Raw genomic sequence first — 19,430 nt, 5'->3', positions numbered from 1 at the left:
GTTGTATCTCCACTATGAGAAATATTATATTGAGGACATTCAAACATCAACTACTCATGCTGCCTATAAAAAAGCACCAATATTTCAAAGTGCATTGCACTTCAGATCACCTAGCTGAAGATCATAATATGAGAAGATTGAAATAATAAAATCATCATCCTAGTTGGAGTTTCAGTAGGTGTATTTTTGACTTTTGAGATGTATCTGGACACTGAATTAATATCAGAAATTTAAAATGGAACCAAATCTTTGCAATTATTAGACATGGATGCATTGATGACGTGGATCCACTTATATCTAGTTTTTTAAGCTAAATGTCATTGATCAAGATTTATTTCTTGCAAAATTTAGTTAAATTTCTAAAATCTACAGATACTGTTATAATGTAATTTCTTAAAACTTACCACTCTACATATTTTAAATTTCTAAAATCTACAGCACATGTTTTAAATGTCATCTAGAATTATCGATGTGGTGTCCAAATCAGTATGCTAAGCATATAAAGGTGTCTAGGTATCTTTGGTCAGAATGTGACCCTTGTCTGACACAGACACTTCATCCCTTGGGTAGAGTCAATGCAACATAGTGTTCTCTAGTTTCTATCACCTTTCTTGTGAAGGAGATTTTTGTCCTTTTCTGGAATATATATTCTCAGAATGCCTGGAAGTTAAATTGCTCCATTTAATCTACAATCCTAAACATCTATGCAAAGTGTCTGTCTGTGCACTTAGTTTTTGAATTTTCTATTTTTCCATGATTGCAGGTAAATCTTTCTTTCCCAGCAATTTAACTTGGAACCATTCTGACCCTCTTAACCCTTTCGTCCAAACATCATCACCAAATCCTTTCTTATCCCATCATCGCCCTTCTACATTCATTAGGTCATATGAGACCTACATTTGGTGTTAGAAAAATTAGTCTTATGTCAATTTGGTATTAGTGCAGTTGGTCCTACATCACTTTTTTTTTTTTTAATTTATGTTTTCTTTAAACTACTTTTTGTTTTTTTATTTAGTATTGCTTAGTTATAGTCAATATCATACTTGTCAAAACTGAAGACCATTAACTTGTTTTCCATCTTACTAGGTCAGCAGTATTTTCATGATAAATGTATAAGAGAAAACCCAGATCTAAATGAACATCATCTTTGCTGAATGCTACCTGGTTTGTCCTACATTTTCAATGCTACTTGAAAACAACAAATTGTAATGAACTATAATTTGGCATACATGAGATGGCCCTTGACCACATTTATTAAACTTCTGAATCGCAAAGCTGTATTTAAATTTTTCTTTCAGAGTTATTCTAGGCCATGGTTCTAACTGTGTTTCAAGTCTCTCTCTCTTAATTTTAGTCAGACTGTATAATTTTTTCCTTCTTTTAGCTTTTGCCATCTTGTGTGAGTTCACTGATTTGTGCCTGTTTAAATTGTCAGCTGGTGGGAAGGAATTATCTCAGAATGGAGCAAAGAGGATGAAATGTCTTTCATTGTTCATTTTCCAGGTATGTTTTTTTGTGTTTCTTTACCCATTGACTCTGCTTCACTGTGGCATGCAGAGTTTATAGTTGAGGAAGTTAAATTTGTCTTCAGCTCAAGGAGATACATCAGTTGTGAAAGCTTGGCATCTTCGGCCATCTCTTGTTTGGAAGGATGGGCAGTGGATTGAATGGTCCCGTTCTAGGGAAGATCAGCCCCGTTCTAATGAGGTTTGGATGTTTAATATAATTTACACTTTGTAGTGTATACAATTGTTGCTTATTTTGATTATTAATTTTAATTATCTATTGAAATTATCCTTTATGCTCAGGCTGATACTCCACAGGAGAAGCGACCAAAGTTGGGAAAACATGGGGCTGGAACAGATTCTGCAGTTGAGGTAAGTGGGAAGGACAAGGTTTCAAAAAATATGGGCGTCAGTGATTCAGGGAAACCTGAGGCGGCAAGGCTTCTAGCACTATCAGATAATGAAAAAATATTCACTGTTGGTAAAAGCATTAAAGAGGGAAGTAATTCTGATGCACTTACAACAAAGAGGATTGGTCTCCAGAAGGAAGGCTCAAGGGTTATTTTCGGCGTTCCTAAGCCTGGAAAGAAAAGGAAATTTATGGAAGTGAGCAAACATTATGTTTCAGATAAAAGTGCCCAGACAACTGAAGTAAGTGATTCAATGAAGTTCACAAAGTACCTGATACGTCAAGGATCAGGGCCCCGTGGATGGAAAAATACTAATAAAGTTGATTCAAAAGGAAAACGAGCAGCTGAATCTAAGCCTAAGGTGATTAAGTCAGGGAGAACTGGTAAAAATTCTTCTGAGAAAGATAGTTCTTCAATTTCTACTCTCTCTCTCTCAAATGATGGCCGTGTGCATGATCACGTCAAAACTTCTGTTGGCCATCATGAATCCATCCCAGAAAGGCAGAACCAGCTACAGCCTGGTTCGTTTCCTGACAACAACAAAGCAGCTGAGGGTACAACCTTATTTGCTTCTCTATCTCTTGCATCTGATGCTCCTTCATACAAGAAGAAGTCTTCGGCTACTGATTCTACCCTGGAGCTTAAAGGAAAAGTTGCTCCTTCTGCTGAAAAGTTGGCTAGAAATGATGAAAAAGATTCGGGTCACTATGATAATGCTGGAAAATCAGTTCCTGATGTCATTGAGCCCCGAAGATCCAATCGCAGGATTCAGCCAACATCAAGGGTACAACATTAGGAATTTCCATATTTGATTCAACTTTTGTTTATTACTGATGTATTCTTTTAATTTATCTACTGTACTTTGTTGCAAGCATGCCCATATTTGTCTGATTTTTTTTTCTGTGATTGGTGCCCATGTTTGTCTGATTTAAGCTGGAAAGATCTCTGAACTTTTTTATTTTCTGCATCATGTGCCTATTTAATTTTCATTATTGTGAATCTTGAATGTGGTTGTCTCTAGTGATCTATTTAGGGGACAATTTTTTGATTGGTTATTTAGGTGTCAAATTACTTAAATGGAATTCAAATTTCAAACCTTGAAATTGCATGTACTTACAGTGAATTAATTATTAATTTCGAATTGTGAGAATCTGGGTATCATTTTGAAGTGCAAGCAGTGAATCTATGTGAATCATACTGAATTAATAAATTTCGTTGTGCGGAATAAGAAAATTTTTACAAAATGTGTAGCAAGTATAATTCATTTTTTTTTTATGCAAGAAATAAAATGATGAACTGGGTAGGTGCAGGAGTGTTTCAAATGATTGATGGTTTGGAAATTTAGAGTTAAGTAAATGGTGGAGAGTCAAATGGGAGGCCCAGCATCCAGAAGTACCATAGTTGTTAGGTGCTTAGCTGAGGCCGGGTGACAATGGAGCACCTTGTCACGTAGGTGATTTTTTTTTCATATAAAAATATGCTTGATTTTAATTTGTTGAGTTAGCTTGTGACCTTGGTGTAGCAACTAGGAAACATAGACAGGTGATCTAACATGAAACACCAAATGTTTAAAGTAGAATTAAAACAATATTACATAGCTAATGAAAAACTAGCGGATTGATCCCTATTCTGTTAAATGCAAGTGGGAGAGAATGTGTACATGTGTGTTAATTTAAAGAACAAGAGAAAACAAATATATGAAGGGATATGAGTGCATTAATTACAATGAAAAAAGGAAATGAAGAGTCGGTGCAATCATTCTGGTCAGTTAGAAAGACAAAGAGAACTAAAGCCCATATGGAATCGCTAAGGCGAGAAACAAGACAATCCCCAAAAAAAGTATAAACCAGGTGCCCCCTCTGTGACAACTGTGACAAGTACAACTTGTCTTTGATGTAGTTATGTAGTCTGCATTTGGCATTCCTTATTTTAAGGACTTACCTCCTGTTTGCTCTTTAAAAGTTAAAACTCAGTGTTCATAGGGGCATTTTAACTGCAAAAAGGAGATAAGTCCTTAAAATAAGGAATGCCAAATGCAGCCTGCAGCCGTAGCCTTAGTTGTGTAGGAGTGATGAAAGTAATTGTGCACTTAGGTGGGGAGTGATAAAGTGCTAGTTTGAGAGGGAGGGTTGTATCTAGATGTGGAATTATCATTGTTTTATGGTGCTATTTTTTCTTTGGGGAGTGATAAAGTGCTGGTTTGAGAGGGAGGGTTGTATCTAGATGTGGAATTATCATTGTTTTAAGGTGCTATTTTTTCTTTCTTGTATTTCTTATTTAGCTTAGGGACTTGTTATTATTGGATAATTGGAATTATTGTTTTCTTGTGTGATATAATTAAGTATGCTACTCCTAAAGCACCATAATTTTGTCCTTGTACATATAATAATATTAAAATCTGCAAACCTTGATCCGCTAATCTCAAGTACGAGAATTTGGCAAAATGAAGTGAAACAACAGGCCAACACATAATACCCAACCCAACCAAAAAACGTTGGGTTGGGTTGGGTTGGGTTGACTTCAACCTGACCTAACCTGGCCCGACTAGCACCCTTAACCATGATACCCTTCGTTACTTTGATCTAGCAGTTAGTATTACTTGGATTTGTTCCCATGTCTGTCTTGTTTGTATAATGTGTGGCATGGTATGCAACTGCGAATTCTTTCTTATGGACCATCTGTATTATGTGTCAACAAATGGCCATATGATATTCATGTTGGGAATGGCTTTGACCTATGGAACGTTCTTTGAACATACAAAATCTATGGATCATAAACAGCTGTTCCCATTGCCGTCCGTGTTTACCACTTTTATTATTATTAGTGTCAATAGGGGGTGATTTGGGTCGTGATGGGTTGGGAATTTGTGAAGTTTTCAGTTGACCTGAATCCTAACCTGAGCCTGACATTCTTTAAAATGGGCAACTCAAATATGCAGCCTTAAGTGTGAATATTCAAATAGCCATACATATGGTTCCTAGATTACACTTATCTCCCACTAGTCTAAATGCACACTACATTTATGGATAAAGTGGGGATTCAGATTTTGGCTTGATATATTTCCTATATGGTTGCATTAAATGTGTCTTTTGTATAGTTTCCAAGCCTTAGCAGGTTTTTGGTGTGAGTTGACATTTACATTTGATGCCTACAGCTATTAGAAGGGCTGCAAAGCTCCTATATTATCTCAAAGATTCCTGCTATCTCACATGACAAGAGTACCAGAGCTCAACATAGAGGCACTCAATCATCAAGGGGTAAACATATCATGTCTTGTTTCATTCCTAATTTTGTAAATTAGTTATATATGTTATCTGGATGCAATATCAGCTAGCATTGTTTTCCTCCAAAATTTTGAAAGAGGGCATGTTTCTACCCATTTTCTTCATAAAACTGGGTGGGCAATAAATCCAGACTGCAGTTTAAAATAACATCTGTCATTGTTTTCCTTTTAATTTTGGGAGAATTACTGATATGGGCACTTAAGTTTTCACTTACAATTAAAGAATGTGGAATAAAATCTGCAAGAATTCTCCTCCAATGGAAACTTGTGTCTACTAGGTAGGGTTGGGAATTTGTTAAATTTTCAATGGACCTGATTCCTAACTCAAGCCTGTTGCAGTTGAAATTCTTCAAACCAGGCAACCTGACTTGTAGCCCTACTACCACTAGGCCCCTTTATCCAAACTGTGTTGAGCTACGTCTAAAATCAATGGCTTTCTAGACATCTTATAGCCTTTCTATTATTGTTAATTACTGTTTGTGACAACCTCATTGAATTTGAGGTGACCTTTTTTTTTCTCTATTTTTTTTAAAATTTTTGTAATTTCTATAAAGTCAGATAATGTTTTCATGTTCTTTTATTATCATTTTCATCGTTATTTTATTTGAATAATCATTATCCATTTGGGTTTGGTCAGCATGATTCTAAATGGCTAAGTTTCATTCATAGTAACAGTCTAACAGAAAAGAATACAAAGAAAAACTTTACTCAAGTTCTTGATTGAAAATATTGAAGTATTTGTGCTAGATTTACTGATTTAGGACTTAGTGGTAATAACTAGGGGGAAAATTAGTGCAGATAGTTTCCTGCACTACCCTTGGTTGGCTTAGAGAATTAAAACCATTCATTTTTTCCGTTCAATTTTTGGCTTCCAAATTTCTGATGCTGATATTTCTATTGGAACAGGGAATAACCATAGCTGAGAGGAGCTTATGCCATGCTGGAACCTCAAACAATGTCAAGGAAATCAACTATTTGGTGAAAAATATCTTGTGTACCGTTGTGTAAATAGTAATTATAGGATTTATGAGAGCCAGGAAAAGGCATTATTTTTTTCTTGGGCTTAATATGATGTTTCATAAGAGGTTTATATCAATTATTAGTTTCTTAACTAGTATAAGCACTGCTTTTTCTATGATTTTTCCCAACATATTACGTAGGGAAACAATCCATTTCAGGAATCTGTTCCAGGGTGATCAAATCCGGATGTATGTGCTGAACCGTTTGCCCTTTATCATATATCCACAGGTATAGCCACTTATTCAGCCTTTTCTTTCTTGGGTTTATGAAAAATTAGGTGATGTGGAATTTATAGGAGTTATGTTTGTGTGCTGAAACCGAGATATTGATTGCTGATACAGGTGATTTCTGTTGGTGGCTCCAGCACCAATTTTTATTCTTGTATAGGTATTGTTGTTAGTCTTTTACTCCTATGCTGCAAATTTTCCATGAAGTCAGGTGAGAGTTTCAGAGCATTACGGGTCACTTTAAACAAGAAAAGCTGGTATAGATCAAGTGTCGACTTGGACTGACTTTTGGTGGTGCTGGAGTCACTTGTAAGGCATGAAAGTTGAGACAATGCATATACTGGGGAAACCTTGGCTAATTTTGTTTTCCAAGAGTTCACTGTGGCCGGAGAATCGTTCTGTGTTGGTGCTTAAAGTTAAACTGCGAATTTTGCAACTTTGACAGATCTCGGTGAGGGGAATTCTAATACATGATAATAATCTTCTTTTTTATTCTCTTATTCGTATCATGTACAAAGACAATGGATCAGGTGGGTTGTCTTTTTCTTTACTGTTACCTATCCAACAATTTCTTAAGTTTTTTTTCTGAAAGTTGGTCGACTTGTGTTTACGACTCCCCGAGTTGACTCAACCTCGGTTGTTGAACCTATATGCCCCAGTCTTTTAACTATAACAGCCCTAAGCCTTTTATACGGAGTCCGGACTCCGGATCTGCTCCTCACGCTGACCTCACAGCATGTCTTGATTGCACATCTGGAACATATCCGGTACTTGTATTCAATGTTTTCAAAATAGGATCGGATGGTTGGACCGGAAAACTGGGAACCGCCTACCTCAGGTTCTGTTTTAGCCCAGGTGGTTTAACCGGTGACCTGCCTACCTGAACAAAGGTTTTTGGCTGTTTTTTATTAGTTTTATTATTTTTTGTCAGAATAGGCCATCTGTTAGGTTTGAATGGTTGGACTATTCGACCTGAGAACTGGACCCAGAACGGTTCTCTGTCCAGTTTGGTTTTAAAAATTTTGTTTGTATTTATTGTTCATAGGGAGATGTTCTCAATACACAACATAATGGGATGCGGCTGTGAAGTTGGTGTGAGGAGCGCTTTGTGAGGTGTAGATCTCAATTCCTTTTATACTTACACCCAACACTAAGGTTCAAAGTATCGATATGTATCAGCCTATACCGTATCGGCCTGTATCGGCCGATAGCTTCCCAATATGCCTCTACAAGGGTTGTATTGGGCCAGATCATGGTTCAGGGGGTAGTTGGGACTTAAACCAACCTCTTTAAATCAATTTAAAAAAATAAATAAAACATAAAAGAATGCATCGACACAGGATGACGATGCTTTGAACGTTTAACCATATTGTAACTGAATTAGTATGCAAGTACTTCTAGCGTTTAACCATCAAAAAGGATGTCTAACGTTCTAATGTAACTGAATTAGTATGCAGATCTCAATTCCTTTCAGTTGTGCATTGGGAATATCATTTATACTTTTATATTATGGTAAAATACATAAATCTCTCCTTAAGTGTCTGACAATCACAAAAACCTTCCCCATAGATTCATTTTAACAAATACCTCTTGAATTTTTGAGAAATTCAACAAAAACTTCCCTTCCATCACTGTCCCAGACGGAAAATATTAGATTAATGCACCAGTTTTTTCCAAATACCTATTTTACCCTTTTATAAATTATTTTATATACAAAATTATTGAAATAATCCCATTTTAATTCAACAAAAACCTCTTTTAACGATCATTTCAGTAATTTTATATATAAAATTATTGAAAGATATTTTTTTTTTGGTTGAGCTAAAATGCGACTATTTCAGTAATTTTGTATGTAAAATAATTTATAAAATGGTAGAATGGATGTTTGGAAAAAATTGGTGCATCAATCTAATGTTTTCTGTCTGGGACAGTGACAGGAGGTTTTTGTTGAGTTCAGGGGAGGTATTTGTTAAAATAAATATATGGTGGAGATTTTAGCGAGGAGTGCCTGCTTCCTAGGGGCAAACATAGAGCAATTTATTAAAGTGGAGGGCAATTTCTTTATACTTCATAGAGCAATTTATTAAAAGTGCCTTGTATGTAATGGAAATGTTAAAATAGAAAGTAGAGGCAATCAAGCATATAGTTAAGAGCGAAGAGTTGGTACTGAAGTTGGGAGAAGGAAATTTGAGAAATGAAATTGTAGGCAAGCCATCAGCTTCGCTTTGATCCTGAGCTGCTCTCGGCGATGTACGATGGTCTTGCACCAACATTAGTCAACAATGTTACAAGGTATTGAGAAGAGATATAATGTACGCGTTAAAAACTCAACTTGAGCGCACCTGTATGCGGTATGGGATCGGTGGCTCCAGGTCAAATAACCAGCCATTAGGAAACGACAAACCCCAAAATACATAACCAACCATTACCAAGGGGAGACCCCAAGTCCCCAACAAAAACTTTGCGATTCGCTGTGGCAAACCCAACCCAAAATACCGTTTATTCTCCATGTCAGACACTGAACAATACCAAAAATTGGGAACGGCAAACCCCAACAGTTTAGGATTCTCTGTGGAAACCCAAATCCCAAGCACCATTTATTCTCCAAAAGATAGCAAAAATTAGGAACGACAATTGGACACAGAACAATAGTAAAAATTAGGAATGGCAAACCGATGCTGAAGCAGTAGCAAAAATTAGGAATGCCAAACCCAAAGAAATAGTTTAGGGTTCCCAGGAATTTTTTTTTCCACTTTAAATCTGAGAGATTAGAGATTAGAGAGAGAGATTTTGACAAGAGATTGAGAGATGGATGAAGTCGGACAACCTGAGACCTTTGATGTTGAACAATAGCAAAAATTAGGAACAACAAGCCGACATAGAAAATAGTAGGAAAATTTAGGAATGGAAGACCAATGCTGAGCAGTAGCAAAAATTAGGAGTGACAAACCCAAAGAAATAGTTAGGGTTCCCTAAGTTTTTTTTTCCAATTTAAATCAGAGATATTAGAGAGAGACATTCAGGCAAGAGAGAGAGAGATTAAGTTGGACCACTTGAGATTTGAACCTGAATCAGTTGATGATAGTGCCGATACTCTTAAAACTACTCCAAGCAACTAAGCCATCTCGCCTCTTGTTCATTTGATGAAATAAAATAAGTTTTATTAACTTTTGTGTTCATCCAAACAAATAATAAATATTTAAAATTGGTATTTTTATGCATTATTCATGGTTATTTGACCTTAAATTTAGTGTCATTAATGTATTTATGATATTTGTATATGTTTCCCTAGTGTATCTAGGCTTTTCCATAATTTTGTCTCCACCCATGTATTTCCAAAGCATATATGTATTCGTATCTGTATCCAAGTTGTTTGATACAATACTCGATATTGATACTTTAGTCATTAGTTCAACATTAAATATATAAAAAATGTTCTTCAAAGTTTATTATCAACCAACAACATTCAACAAGAACCAACATTACATAGGACACTACCATATAAAAGAGCAAAATAAGATAGTATAAGTCAAAAAACAAATAAAATTAAGTGACATAAGAGATGGGTAAACAAATAAGTTTGTAATTTCAAAGAACAAAAAATCCAAAAAAAACTAAAAGTTACCCATCAATAGGTCTTTGACTCTTGTTCTTAACTTTTAAACGTTAGGCTGTGTTTGGAACCGGTGTAAAACGTCATTGGTGTAAAAGTACACCGATGATGTCTTACATTGAACTGTGAAGAAGTGACCATTGCACTTTTGAAAAGCGTGATATGATCAGTGCAAATTTTTACATCGATTTTATCAATGTAGTATTTACATTGATTTTATCAATGTAGTATTTACATCAATATTCGATGTTAAATGTGACGTTTAATGAGGTTTTACACTGATTCATGACGTAAAACTCCACTCCATCCAAGCACATGCAAAACTGAGCCGGAGTGGAGTTTTATGCTGATCATTATTACACACTCCTTCAAAACACCAACAAAATCGAACCAGCGTAAACTTTTACATCATTCTTGATTTACACCGATTCCAAACGCAGCCTTCAGGGTAAATGGGTAAACAAATACACATGAAGGTTGAAGAATTGGAAATTCACTTAAAAAAAAAAGAAACTCTCTTAATATATTATATATTATACCATACCACATATTTTATTATAATCGAGTATTGAGAATGGGTACCGTATCAAATAAAATCGAGTATCGGGTATCAAATACCCTAAAATCAAAAACCAAACCCATCCCAGAGCCTAGAGGGTTTTAATCTAAAATCCCGAACCCATTCCAAACCCTATAGGGTTTTGATAAGTGGGTCCTATTAGTGTTGGGACGGGTTGGATACCTGAAAATTCCTGTGAAATTGCCATCCCTACATGAGACTTTTTAAAGTGTCATTATTGCTTTTTAATTGAGAGAGAATAGAGAGATTAAGGCAAGAGAGTGAGAGAGAAAGAGATAATGTCATTATTGTTTTTTTTTGGTATATATGATGGTATTGTTGTAAATATTTTGACCTTTAATAATAATTATAAATCATGGTTAAGCTCTGGGCATGTTTCATGTTCTTTGTATGTGGGAAACCATTTACCGAAATGAGAAACGGCCATGTAATTGAAAAAAAAATTATTTTCTAAGTTTTCAATGATAACCATACACTCATTTTAGTGTTAGTATAGATATTAGATTCATGGAATATGTTCCCAATACATGGTTGCGGTATGCTGTGAGGAGCGCCTTGGAAAAAACAAATCCGGTTTCCTAGGATCCACCAGCAGTTGTATTGTCTAATGGAACAAGATAAAGAAGTTGGTCTAACATTTTTAAAAGCTGGAAACTTTAACGTCGTTTGCTAACTTGTATCCTAATAGGAAATCAGCCAAAAATCGATTATTGAAATCATTGATTCCAGAAATGATACCAGAAATCACTGATTTTTTGATAATCGACCAGGAAAAATCATAATCAATGCCAAACATCATCTAGGTTGCTATTCAAAGGTCTAGTGATCGTTTGGTTAAATAATACGAGCATACCACTAAATTATGAAGATTTTTCTTCTTATTCCTTATAAAAGAAGATTTTTCTAATATTTAGATTGGCCAATTTCCCTCTAAATAAATTTAGCATTAAATTAAGAGGTTATCTGGATAATATTGCACTTTTGACAATTTTGTTGTTGATAATGCAACTTCCTAAAATGGGGTGAATCTATGCTGCCGAGTGCCGAAAAAACATGATACTAGAGGCTTTTGACTTACTCCAAAAAAAAAAAAAAAAAAAAAAACACGGAACCCTACTAAATGATAAAGATCCCCTTGTACTTTTTTTTTTTTTGCGAGAAATACCTCCTTGTACTTTATCCATTAGACAAAGATAATTGAGCAATACACACACCACAGGCTGTAATTGAGCAATATACCTTCAAATTTGGTAATTTTGATGCGAGAGCCTTGACAAAGACTGCTATTGCACTGTTTAGATACAAGACGGTAGAATGTTGCAAGCGTTTCATTTGGTTCACAATCACTTCAACCACAGCGGGGTGGTAGTGCTCGTAGGATATGGTAGTGACCCCCTTGAATCTGTCAAGGTATCGGCGACTGTTCTCATTGAACAAGTATTGCATCTTCCCATCTACCGTGTTCAATCCTGGAATTATGCCCCAAAGGATACACTCACAGTTAATGGGAGAAAAACAGTTAACAGTGAATGGGATCGAGAGAGAGAGAGAGAAACAGAGCAACCGCTTTCCACTCTTATTATATTCGGAATCCAAATAAGAGCCTAAGACCGTATTCTCTTTTCATTTATTGAGTCCACCCCTTCGCCCAAAACCTGAAATTGTATTCCCCAGTAGTAGAAGCAAACAATAAGCTACTATTTTATCATTTGTTACCCCCTTGGAGGATTTCCCATTTTCCTGAACCGATACCCTCTCTCTCTCTCTCTCAAACCTTGTCGGAGAGATTCTAGAGTCTTTAGGAACACTCATCTCGCTCAAAAATCTCGATCTTTCCAACGAGAGACCAAAGTGCATTGGAGAAGAAGCATTGTCGTCTTGCTAAAAAAATTTCAATCTTGTCTCGTTCAAAATTCTCCTCTAACTCTATGGGCCTTATGGTCTTTCCAACGAAGCATTCTTGTCTCACTCAAAAAATTCCTTTGACTTTATGGGCCTTATGGTCTTTTCGGTGAAGCATTGTTGTCTCGCTCAAAAATCTCCTCTAACTTTGTGGGCCTTATGGTATTTGCGACAGCAACGCTTCGCCCATCTGTGAGTGTGTGTGAAGGGATTCGAGCCCAAAGCAAGTTCGTGTGTCAAATGGATGATGGGTTCTTAACTGTTAAATCCAAAAGTTTGTAATTTCAAAGAACAAAATGAAGGAATGGGAGATCCATCGTATGGATGGCTGAACCCAGCAGGAAGGTTGGGCAAAATTTCAAAAATTTCTTTACTCCCATTCAGGAATCCTATTCCCAATTTAGAAAACTGCATTTTCAAGGTTCGTTCTTATAACCAAACCAGACCAAATCTGAAACCAAATTAAGGGAGGGATATACTTGATACGGAACCCATGCAAGAATGCTCCTCCCAAAGTAGTTCACGCCCAAAGAAAATACCAAATCCTCCCTCCACTGAAGATGACACATCTTAGGGTGAGGTAGGACCAGCAGGTAGTTCTTCACCAGGAACTAGTGATTCTTCAGCAAGAATCGAAAAGGACAGTGAGTACAACATCTAGATTATTTCTTCTAGCAAGAAACAATATCAAGATCCAATCTTGATCCAATCCAAGAACTGGATATCGAACAAGGTGGGGCAGCAAAAGTAGGAAGAAATAGAGCAGAAGGCAAGAGCAGTCTACTGTGTTGTTTTTTCTCTGTATTCAGCGAATGTGTCTTTGGAGGTTTGCCCTGCTCTCTTATTTATAGCCTTAAAGAGAAAAATTTCTAACCCCATTAGGAGTTTCTTAATCCAAATCTTTTATTTGGATTTGGATTCTTTAAGTAATAAGGATAATCCCTTATCTTATCTACAGATAAAGATAAGCCTTCCTAATCAAATTAGGAGTTCCTTTGATCCAAATCTTTATTTGGATATGGACTCTTTAAGTGGATAAGGATAATCCCTTATCTTATATGCTGATCTAAATCTCAGATCCGCCCCTATTTAATTAATCTAATTAATCCAGTTCGAAATGGGCTTTTAAGCCCATTAAGCTTTTAGGCTCACTTCCACTTTAATGCTGATTAGCTTGGCCCTCTTTGTATGGCGTGGGACCCTATCATTGATCTACACATCAGCCACATAGGTTCAGCCTAGCCTCTGTTACAAGGCCTGACCGAATTCACTATTGAATATCCATCAGTATGGGCTCTTAATGGGCCTAACATTTATACTAAATGGTCTTTGCATCCAGCCATCTTATGAAGACCCAATGATTGTGGGCAGATGCAAGATTAGCCCATCAGGTATAATCCTCAATGGTCTTACACTTAACCTTTCAGCCCATAATGATCAAACACTGCTCGACAAGAGAGGACCTCTCCCTTGGCTGCAAGGTGCAGTTCTGCACTCTCTACTCACATGGATCCCGGGAATTAAAACCTTTTGCAAACATTTTGAAACCATAATATATATGTATATCTCTATATAAATATATTTTGCAAAACAAATTTCAACGGTTGAAATCAACTGCCGGCAGTTTAGGTTTCCATCAGAGAGAGTGCATCCCCAACCATTCACTTTGTCCGATAAAGGGGCTGATCCTGTCACTATGATCACCCACTCAAATGAATTCTCGGACTGTTCCAACATACCCAGGTTCTAACATCCTCTAAGGATCTCACTCATTGGCATATCAAAGACAGCCCAATTCAACACCTAGTGCAGTATCATAATCGAGTCTAGGGGTTAGGTGTAACATTCCAGTTTTACCCATCTATCTCCAAGGTCCAGGGCAATACTGGAATTTTGGTCCGGCTCAGGGCTTTAAGAAAACCCACACTACAAGTACCTCAGGTCTCACCCTGGTAGCTGAGACAAGTCACCCCAACCAACTTGGCAGTACATCAGTGTCAGCCTTAGTAGGATAAATCTCCCTAGATCTATCCAACGGCTATGAAGATTCTAAACTAACATGAGTCTCATATGTGTCCAGTTTAAGGGTATTACACAGAAACACACCATAATAACATGAATCAAATATGTACTTTATCCATTTACAATAAATGTCATAATGTACATCATGCTGATTGGAGCTAAGGGCATACGCTGTCTAACACAAAACTTCCAAAAAAACCCACCCATCAATAGGTCTTGGACTCTTGTTCTTCACTGTTAAATCTTAGGCTGTGTTTGGAACCGCTGTAAAACGTCATCGGTGTAAAAGTACACCAATGACGTTTTATATTGAACTGTGAAGAAGTGACCGTTGCACTTTTGAAAAGCGTGATGTGATTAGTGTAAAGTTTTACATTGATTTTATTAATGTAGTATTTACATTGATTTTATCAATGTAGTATTTACATCGATAATCGATGTTAAACTTTATGTTTGATGAGGTTTTACACCGATTCACGATGTAAAAGTCCACTCCATCCAAACACATGCAAAACTGAACTGGAGTGGAGTTTTACGTTGATCATAATTACACACTCCTTCCAAATGCCAACAAAATCGAACCAACGTAAACTTTTACATCATTCTTGATTTACACTGATTCCAAACGCAACCTTAAGGGTAAATGGGTAAACAAATACACATGAAGGTTGAAGGATTGGAAATTGACTTAAAAAAGAAAGAAATTCTCTTAATATATTATGTATTTAAATTATTTTATACTATATATTATACCATACCACATTTTATTATAATCGAGTATCGAGAACGAGTACCATATCAAATAAATCGGGTATCAGATACGCTAAATTAAAAAACCAAACCCATCCCAAACCCTAGAGGGTTTTAATCTAAAATCCCAAACCCTATAGGGTTTTGATAAGTGTGTCCTATTAGTGTTGGGACAGGTTGTATACCTGAAAATTCCCGCAAAATTGTCATCCCTACTTGAGACTTTTTACAGTGTCATTATTGCTTTTTAAGTGAGAGAGAATAGAGAGATTAAGGCAAGAGAGTGAGAGAGAAAGAGATTTTTTAATGTCATTATTGTTTTTTTGGTATATATGATGGTATTATTGTAAATATTTTGACCTTTAATAATAATTATAAATCATGGTTAAGCTCTTTGCATGTTTCATGCCCTTTATATCTGGGAAACCATTTACTGCAATGAAACGACCATGTAATTGAGAAAAAAAATTATTTGCTAAGTTTTCAATGATAACCATACACCCATTTTATTGTTAGTATAGATATTAGATTCATGGGAGATGTTCCCAATACATGGCTACCGTATGCTGTGAGGAGTGCCTTGGGAAAAACAAATCCGGTTTCCTAGGATCCACCAGCAGTTATATTGTCTAATGGAACAAGATAAAGAAGTTGGTCTAACATTTTTAAAAGTTGGAAATTTTAACGTGGTTTGCTAACTTGTATCCTAATAGTTTTTTTTTTTGGTTTATTTTTCTTTTTTCTTTATTGTTTCCATGCCCATTCATTGGGATGTATTAGGGGAAATTCTATTAACTTAGGGTGATGTTTGGCATCGATGATGATTTCTTGAAATCGGCACCACATAGGATCCACATCAGAATTTGAAGAATTAGTGATTTTTTTTGTTTGGTTGGTTGATTATGCCGATTTCTAGGAAATCAGCCAAAAATCGATTATTGAAATCATCCCTTTTCAGGGATCACCTTTTTCTGGTGATTTCCTAATTTTTAACTAATTCCTATTTTTTGAGGGTGACATGGCATCCAACATGGCATAGAATAATAACTCTAATGCCAAAACAATTGGCCCTTGAAAATTAGTACCAAACAAACTCAAAGCCGATTTCTCAAAAATTAGCTTACAAGGCATAAATGATACCAAACAACAATTTTTGATTGATTTTTCAAAAAATCATTGATTCCAGAAATCACTGATTTTTTGATAATCGACCAGGAGAAATCATAATCAATGCCAAACATCACCTAGGTTGCTTTTCAAAGGTCTAGTGATCGTTTGCTTCGCCCATCTATGAGTGTATGCGAAGGGGTTTGAGCCCAAAGCAAGTTCGTGTTTCAGATGGATGATGGGTTCTTAAGTGCTAAACCCAAAAGTTTGTAATTTCAAAGAACAAAAAATCCAAAAAACCCACCAATCAATAAGTCTTAAACTCTTGTTCTTCACTGTTAAATCTTAGGTTGTGTTTGGAACCGATGTAAAACGTCATTGGTGTAAAAGTACATTGATGACGCTTTATATTGAACTATGAAGAAGTGACCATTGCACTTTTGAAAAGCGTGATGTGATCAGTGTAAAGTTTTACATCGATTTTATCAATGTAGTATTTACATCGATAATCGATGTTAAACTTTACGTTTGATGAGGTTTTACATCGATTCTCGATGTAAAACCTCCACTCTATCCAAACACATGCAAAACTGAATCAGAGTGGAGTTTTACGTTGATCATGATTACACACTTCTTCCAAATGCCGACAAAATCGAACTGGCATAAACTTTTACATCGTTCTTGATTTACACCTGATGACGTTTTATATTGAACTGTGAAGAAGTGACCGTTGCACTTTTGAAAAGCGTGGTGTGATTAGTGTAAAGTTTTACATCGATTTTATCAATGTAGTATTTACATCGATAATCGATGTTAAACTTTACGTTTGATGAGGTTTTATACTGATTCACGATGTAAAACTCCACTCCATCCAAATACATGCAAAACTGAATCAGAGTGAAGTTTTACTTTGATCATGATTACACACTCCTTCCAAATGCCCACAAAATGGAACTGGCGTAAACTTTTACATCGTTCTTGATTTACACCGATTCCAAACGCAGCCTTAAGGGTAAATGGGTAAACAAATACACATGAAGGTCGGAGGATTGGAAATTAACTTAAGAAAAAAGAATTTCTCTTATTATATTATATATTATAAATTATTTTATACTATTTATTATACCATACCACATATTTTATTATAATCGAGTAGTGGGAATGGGTGCCGTATCAAATAAACCAGGTATTAGGTATCAGATACCCTAAATTCAAAAACCAAACCTATCCCAAACCTAGAGGGTTTTAATCTAAAATCCCAAACCCATCGCACACCCTATAGGGTTTTGATAAGTGGGTCCTATTAGTGTTTGGACGGATCAGATACCTGAAAATTTTCGCGAAATTGCCATCCTTGTGGGGTCTGTGACAAAGATTCCCTTATACTGTTTTTTTGTGAGAAATACCTCCTTACTTTATCGATTAGACAAAGACCCCCTAATTGTTAAGTCACATAATGAAATGCATTAAATTACTAAAATACCCGTAAAAACTTTTTGTATTTTCTTTTCATTGCCCTTTTTTTCTTAAATAACCCTTTTCTCAAAAAAAATTTTCTCTCAAATTATCAATCCAATCCAATAATTCTTATACTACCACTGGTGGTGGCCATCAATTACAAAAAGAATCTGCCCCACCAAGTTCAAGATATTAAAAAAAAAATCGTGAAGAGATTGCCCCATCATTTGCTTCAATCCCAGAATTTGGGAAGAAAACAACATACATTCCAAAATTACTCAACACCGAACAACACACACGGCATGCTGTAATTGAGCAAAATACCTTTAAATTTGGTAATTTTGTTGCAAGAACCTTGGCAAAGACAGCTATTATACTATTTAGATACAAGACGGTAGAATGCTACAAGCACTTCATTTGGTTCTCAATCACTTCAACCACATCGTGGTGGTAGTGCTCACTGAATATGGTAGTGACCCTTTCGAATTTGTCAATGTATCGACGATCGTCCTCATTGAACAAGTATTGCATCTTCCCATCTACCGTGTTCAACCGTGGAATTATGCCCCAAAGGATACAATCACTGTTAATGGGAGAAAAACAGTTAACAGTGAATGGAATTGTGAATGGGACCGAGAGAGAGAGATAGCAGAAGCAAAAAATCAGCTACTATTTTATCATTTGTTACCCCCTTGGAGGATTTCCCATTTTCATGAACCGATACCCTCTCTCTCTCTCTCTCTCTCTAAAATTTTGTCAGAGAGATTCTAGAGTCTTTAGGAATGCTTGTCTCGCTCAAAAATCTCGATCTTTCCAACAAGAAACCAAAGTGCATTGGAAAAGAAGTGCCCTGCTAAAAAAATTTCAATCTTGTCTCGCTCAAAAATCTCCTCTAACTCTATGGGCCTTATGGTTTTTCCAATGAAGCATTCATGTCTCACTCAAAAAACTCCTCTGACTTTGTGGGCCTTATGGTCTTTCCGGCGAAGCATTGTTGTCTAGCTCAAAAATCTCAATCTCGTCTCGCTCAAAAATCTCCTCTAACTTTGTGGGCCTTATGGTTTTTGCGACAGCAATGCTTCGCCCATCGGTGAATGTGTGTGAAGGGATTCGAGCCCAAAGCAAGTTTGTGTGTCAAAAGGATGATGGGTTTTTAAAATTCGTGGGGGTGGAGTTGTCAGATAGTTCTTGAGCATTTGTAGACCAAAGCATGAGTCTTGAGGAATGCAAAGCCAAATGCTAGAAAAATTATTCTTTTACAGCTTACAAGAATACCAACACTCATCGAAGGCGAAAGCGATTGTGTGTTCTGGGTTGACGATCTGATTGATCTCCGACAATACATCATGGACGGCGACCATGATCTGTATGTAATGGTGGTAGCTCCAGACAATTCAACACAATAGAGAAGAAAGTGGGTAAAATTGTTCAAAAAATTATCATAAGGGCAATTTAGGAATTAAAGTATGGTATCTATGAAAATAGAATCTTTTTCGAATATACCTGATGGAATGCTGACGAAGGGGGTCTTTGTCTTAAAAAAAAGTGTAGGG

The 19,430-nt window shown here is 36.1% G+C and overlaps 1 protein-coding gene across 6 annotated transcripts in view; it reads left to right on the top strand.

Moving 5' to 3' along the window:
- The window catches only part of LOC104602374 (protein SWOLLEN 1-like), a 36,545-nt gene extending 29,509 nt beyond the window's left edge, over positions 1–7,036 (top strand). For all 6 annotated transcript variants that reach the window (XM_010266040.3, XM_010266037.3, XM_088895813.1 and 3 more), the window contains 6 exons: positions 1,436–1,503; positions 1,592–1,707; positions 1,809–2,699; positions 5,070–5,172; positions 6,105–6,446; positions 6,560–7,036. In XM_010266040.3, the coding sequence (XP_010264342.1) occupies positions 1,436–1,503; positions 1,592–1,707; positions 1,809–2,699; positions 5,070–5,172; positions 6,105–6,121 (1,195 nt within the window). In that variant the 3' untranslated portion in view covers positions 6,122–6,446; positions 6,560–7,036. The remainder of the gene's footprint in view (positions 1–1,435; positions 1,504–1,591; positions 1,708–1,808; positions 2,700–5,069; positions 5,173–6,104; positions 6,447–6,559) is intronic.
- The last annotated feature ends 12,394 nt before the right edge of the window (positions 7,037–19,430 follow it).

The sequence above is a fragment of the Nelumbo nucifera genome, chromosome 1 (assembly GCF_055504915.1).
Source record: "Nelumbo nucifera cultivar China Antique chromosome 1, China Antique-T2T, whole genome shotgun sequence".
Classification (NCBI taxonomy): Eukaryota; Viridiplantae; Streptophyta; class Magnoliopsida; order Proteales; family Nelumbonaceae; genus Nelumbo; species Nelumbo nucifera.
Note: the sequence above shows the minus strand (reverse complement) of the source record. Positions and strands in the feature narration are given on the sequence as shown.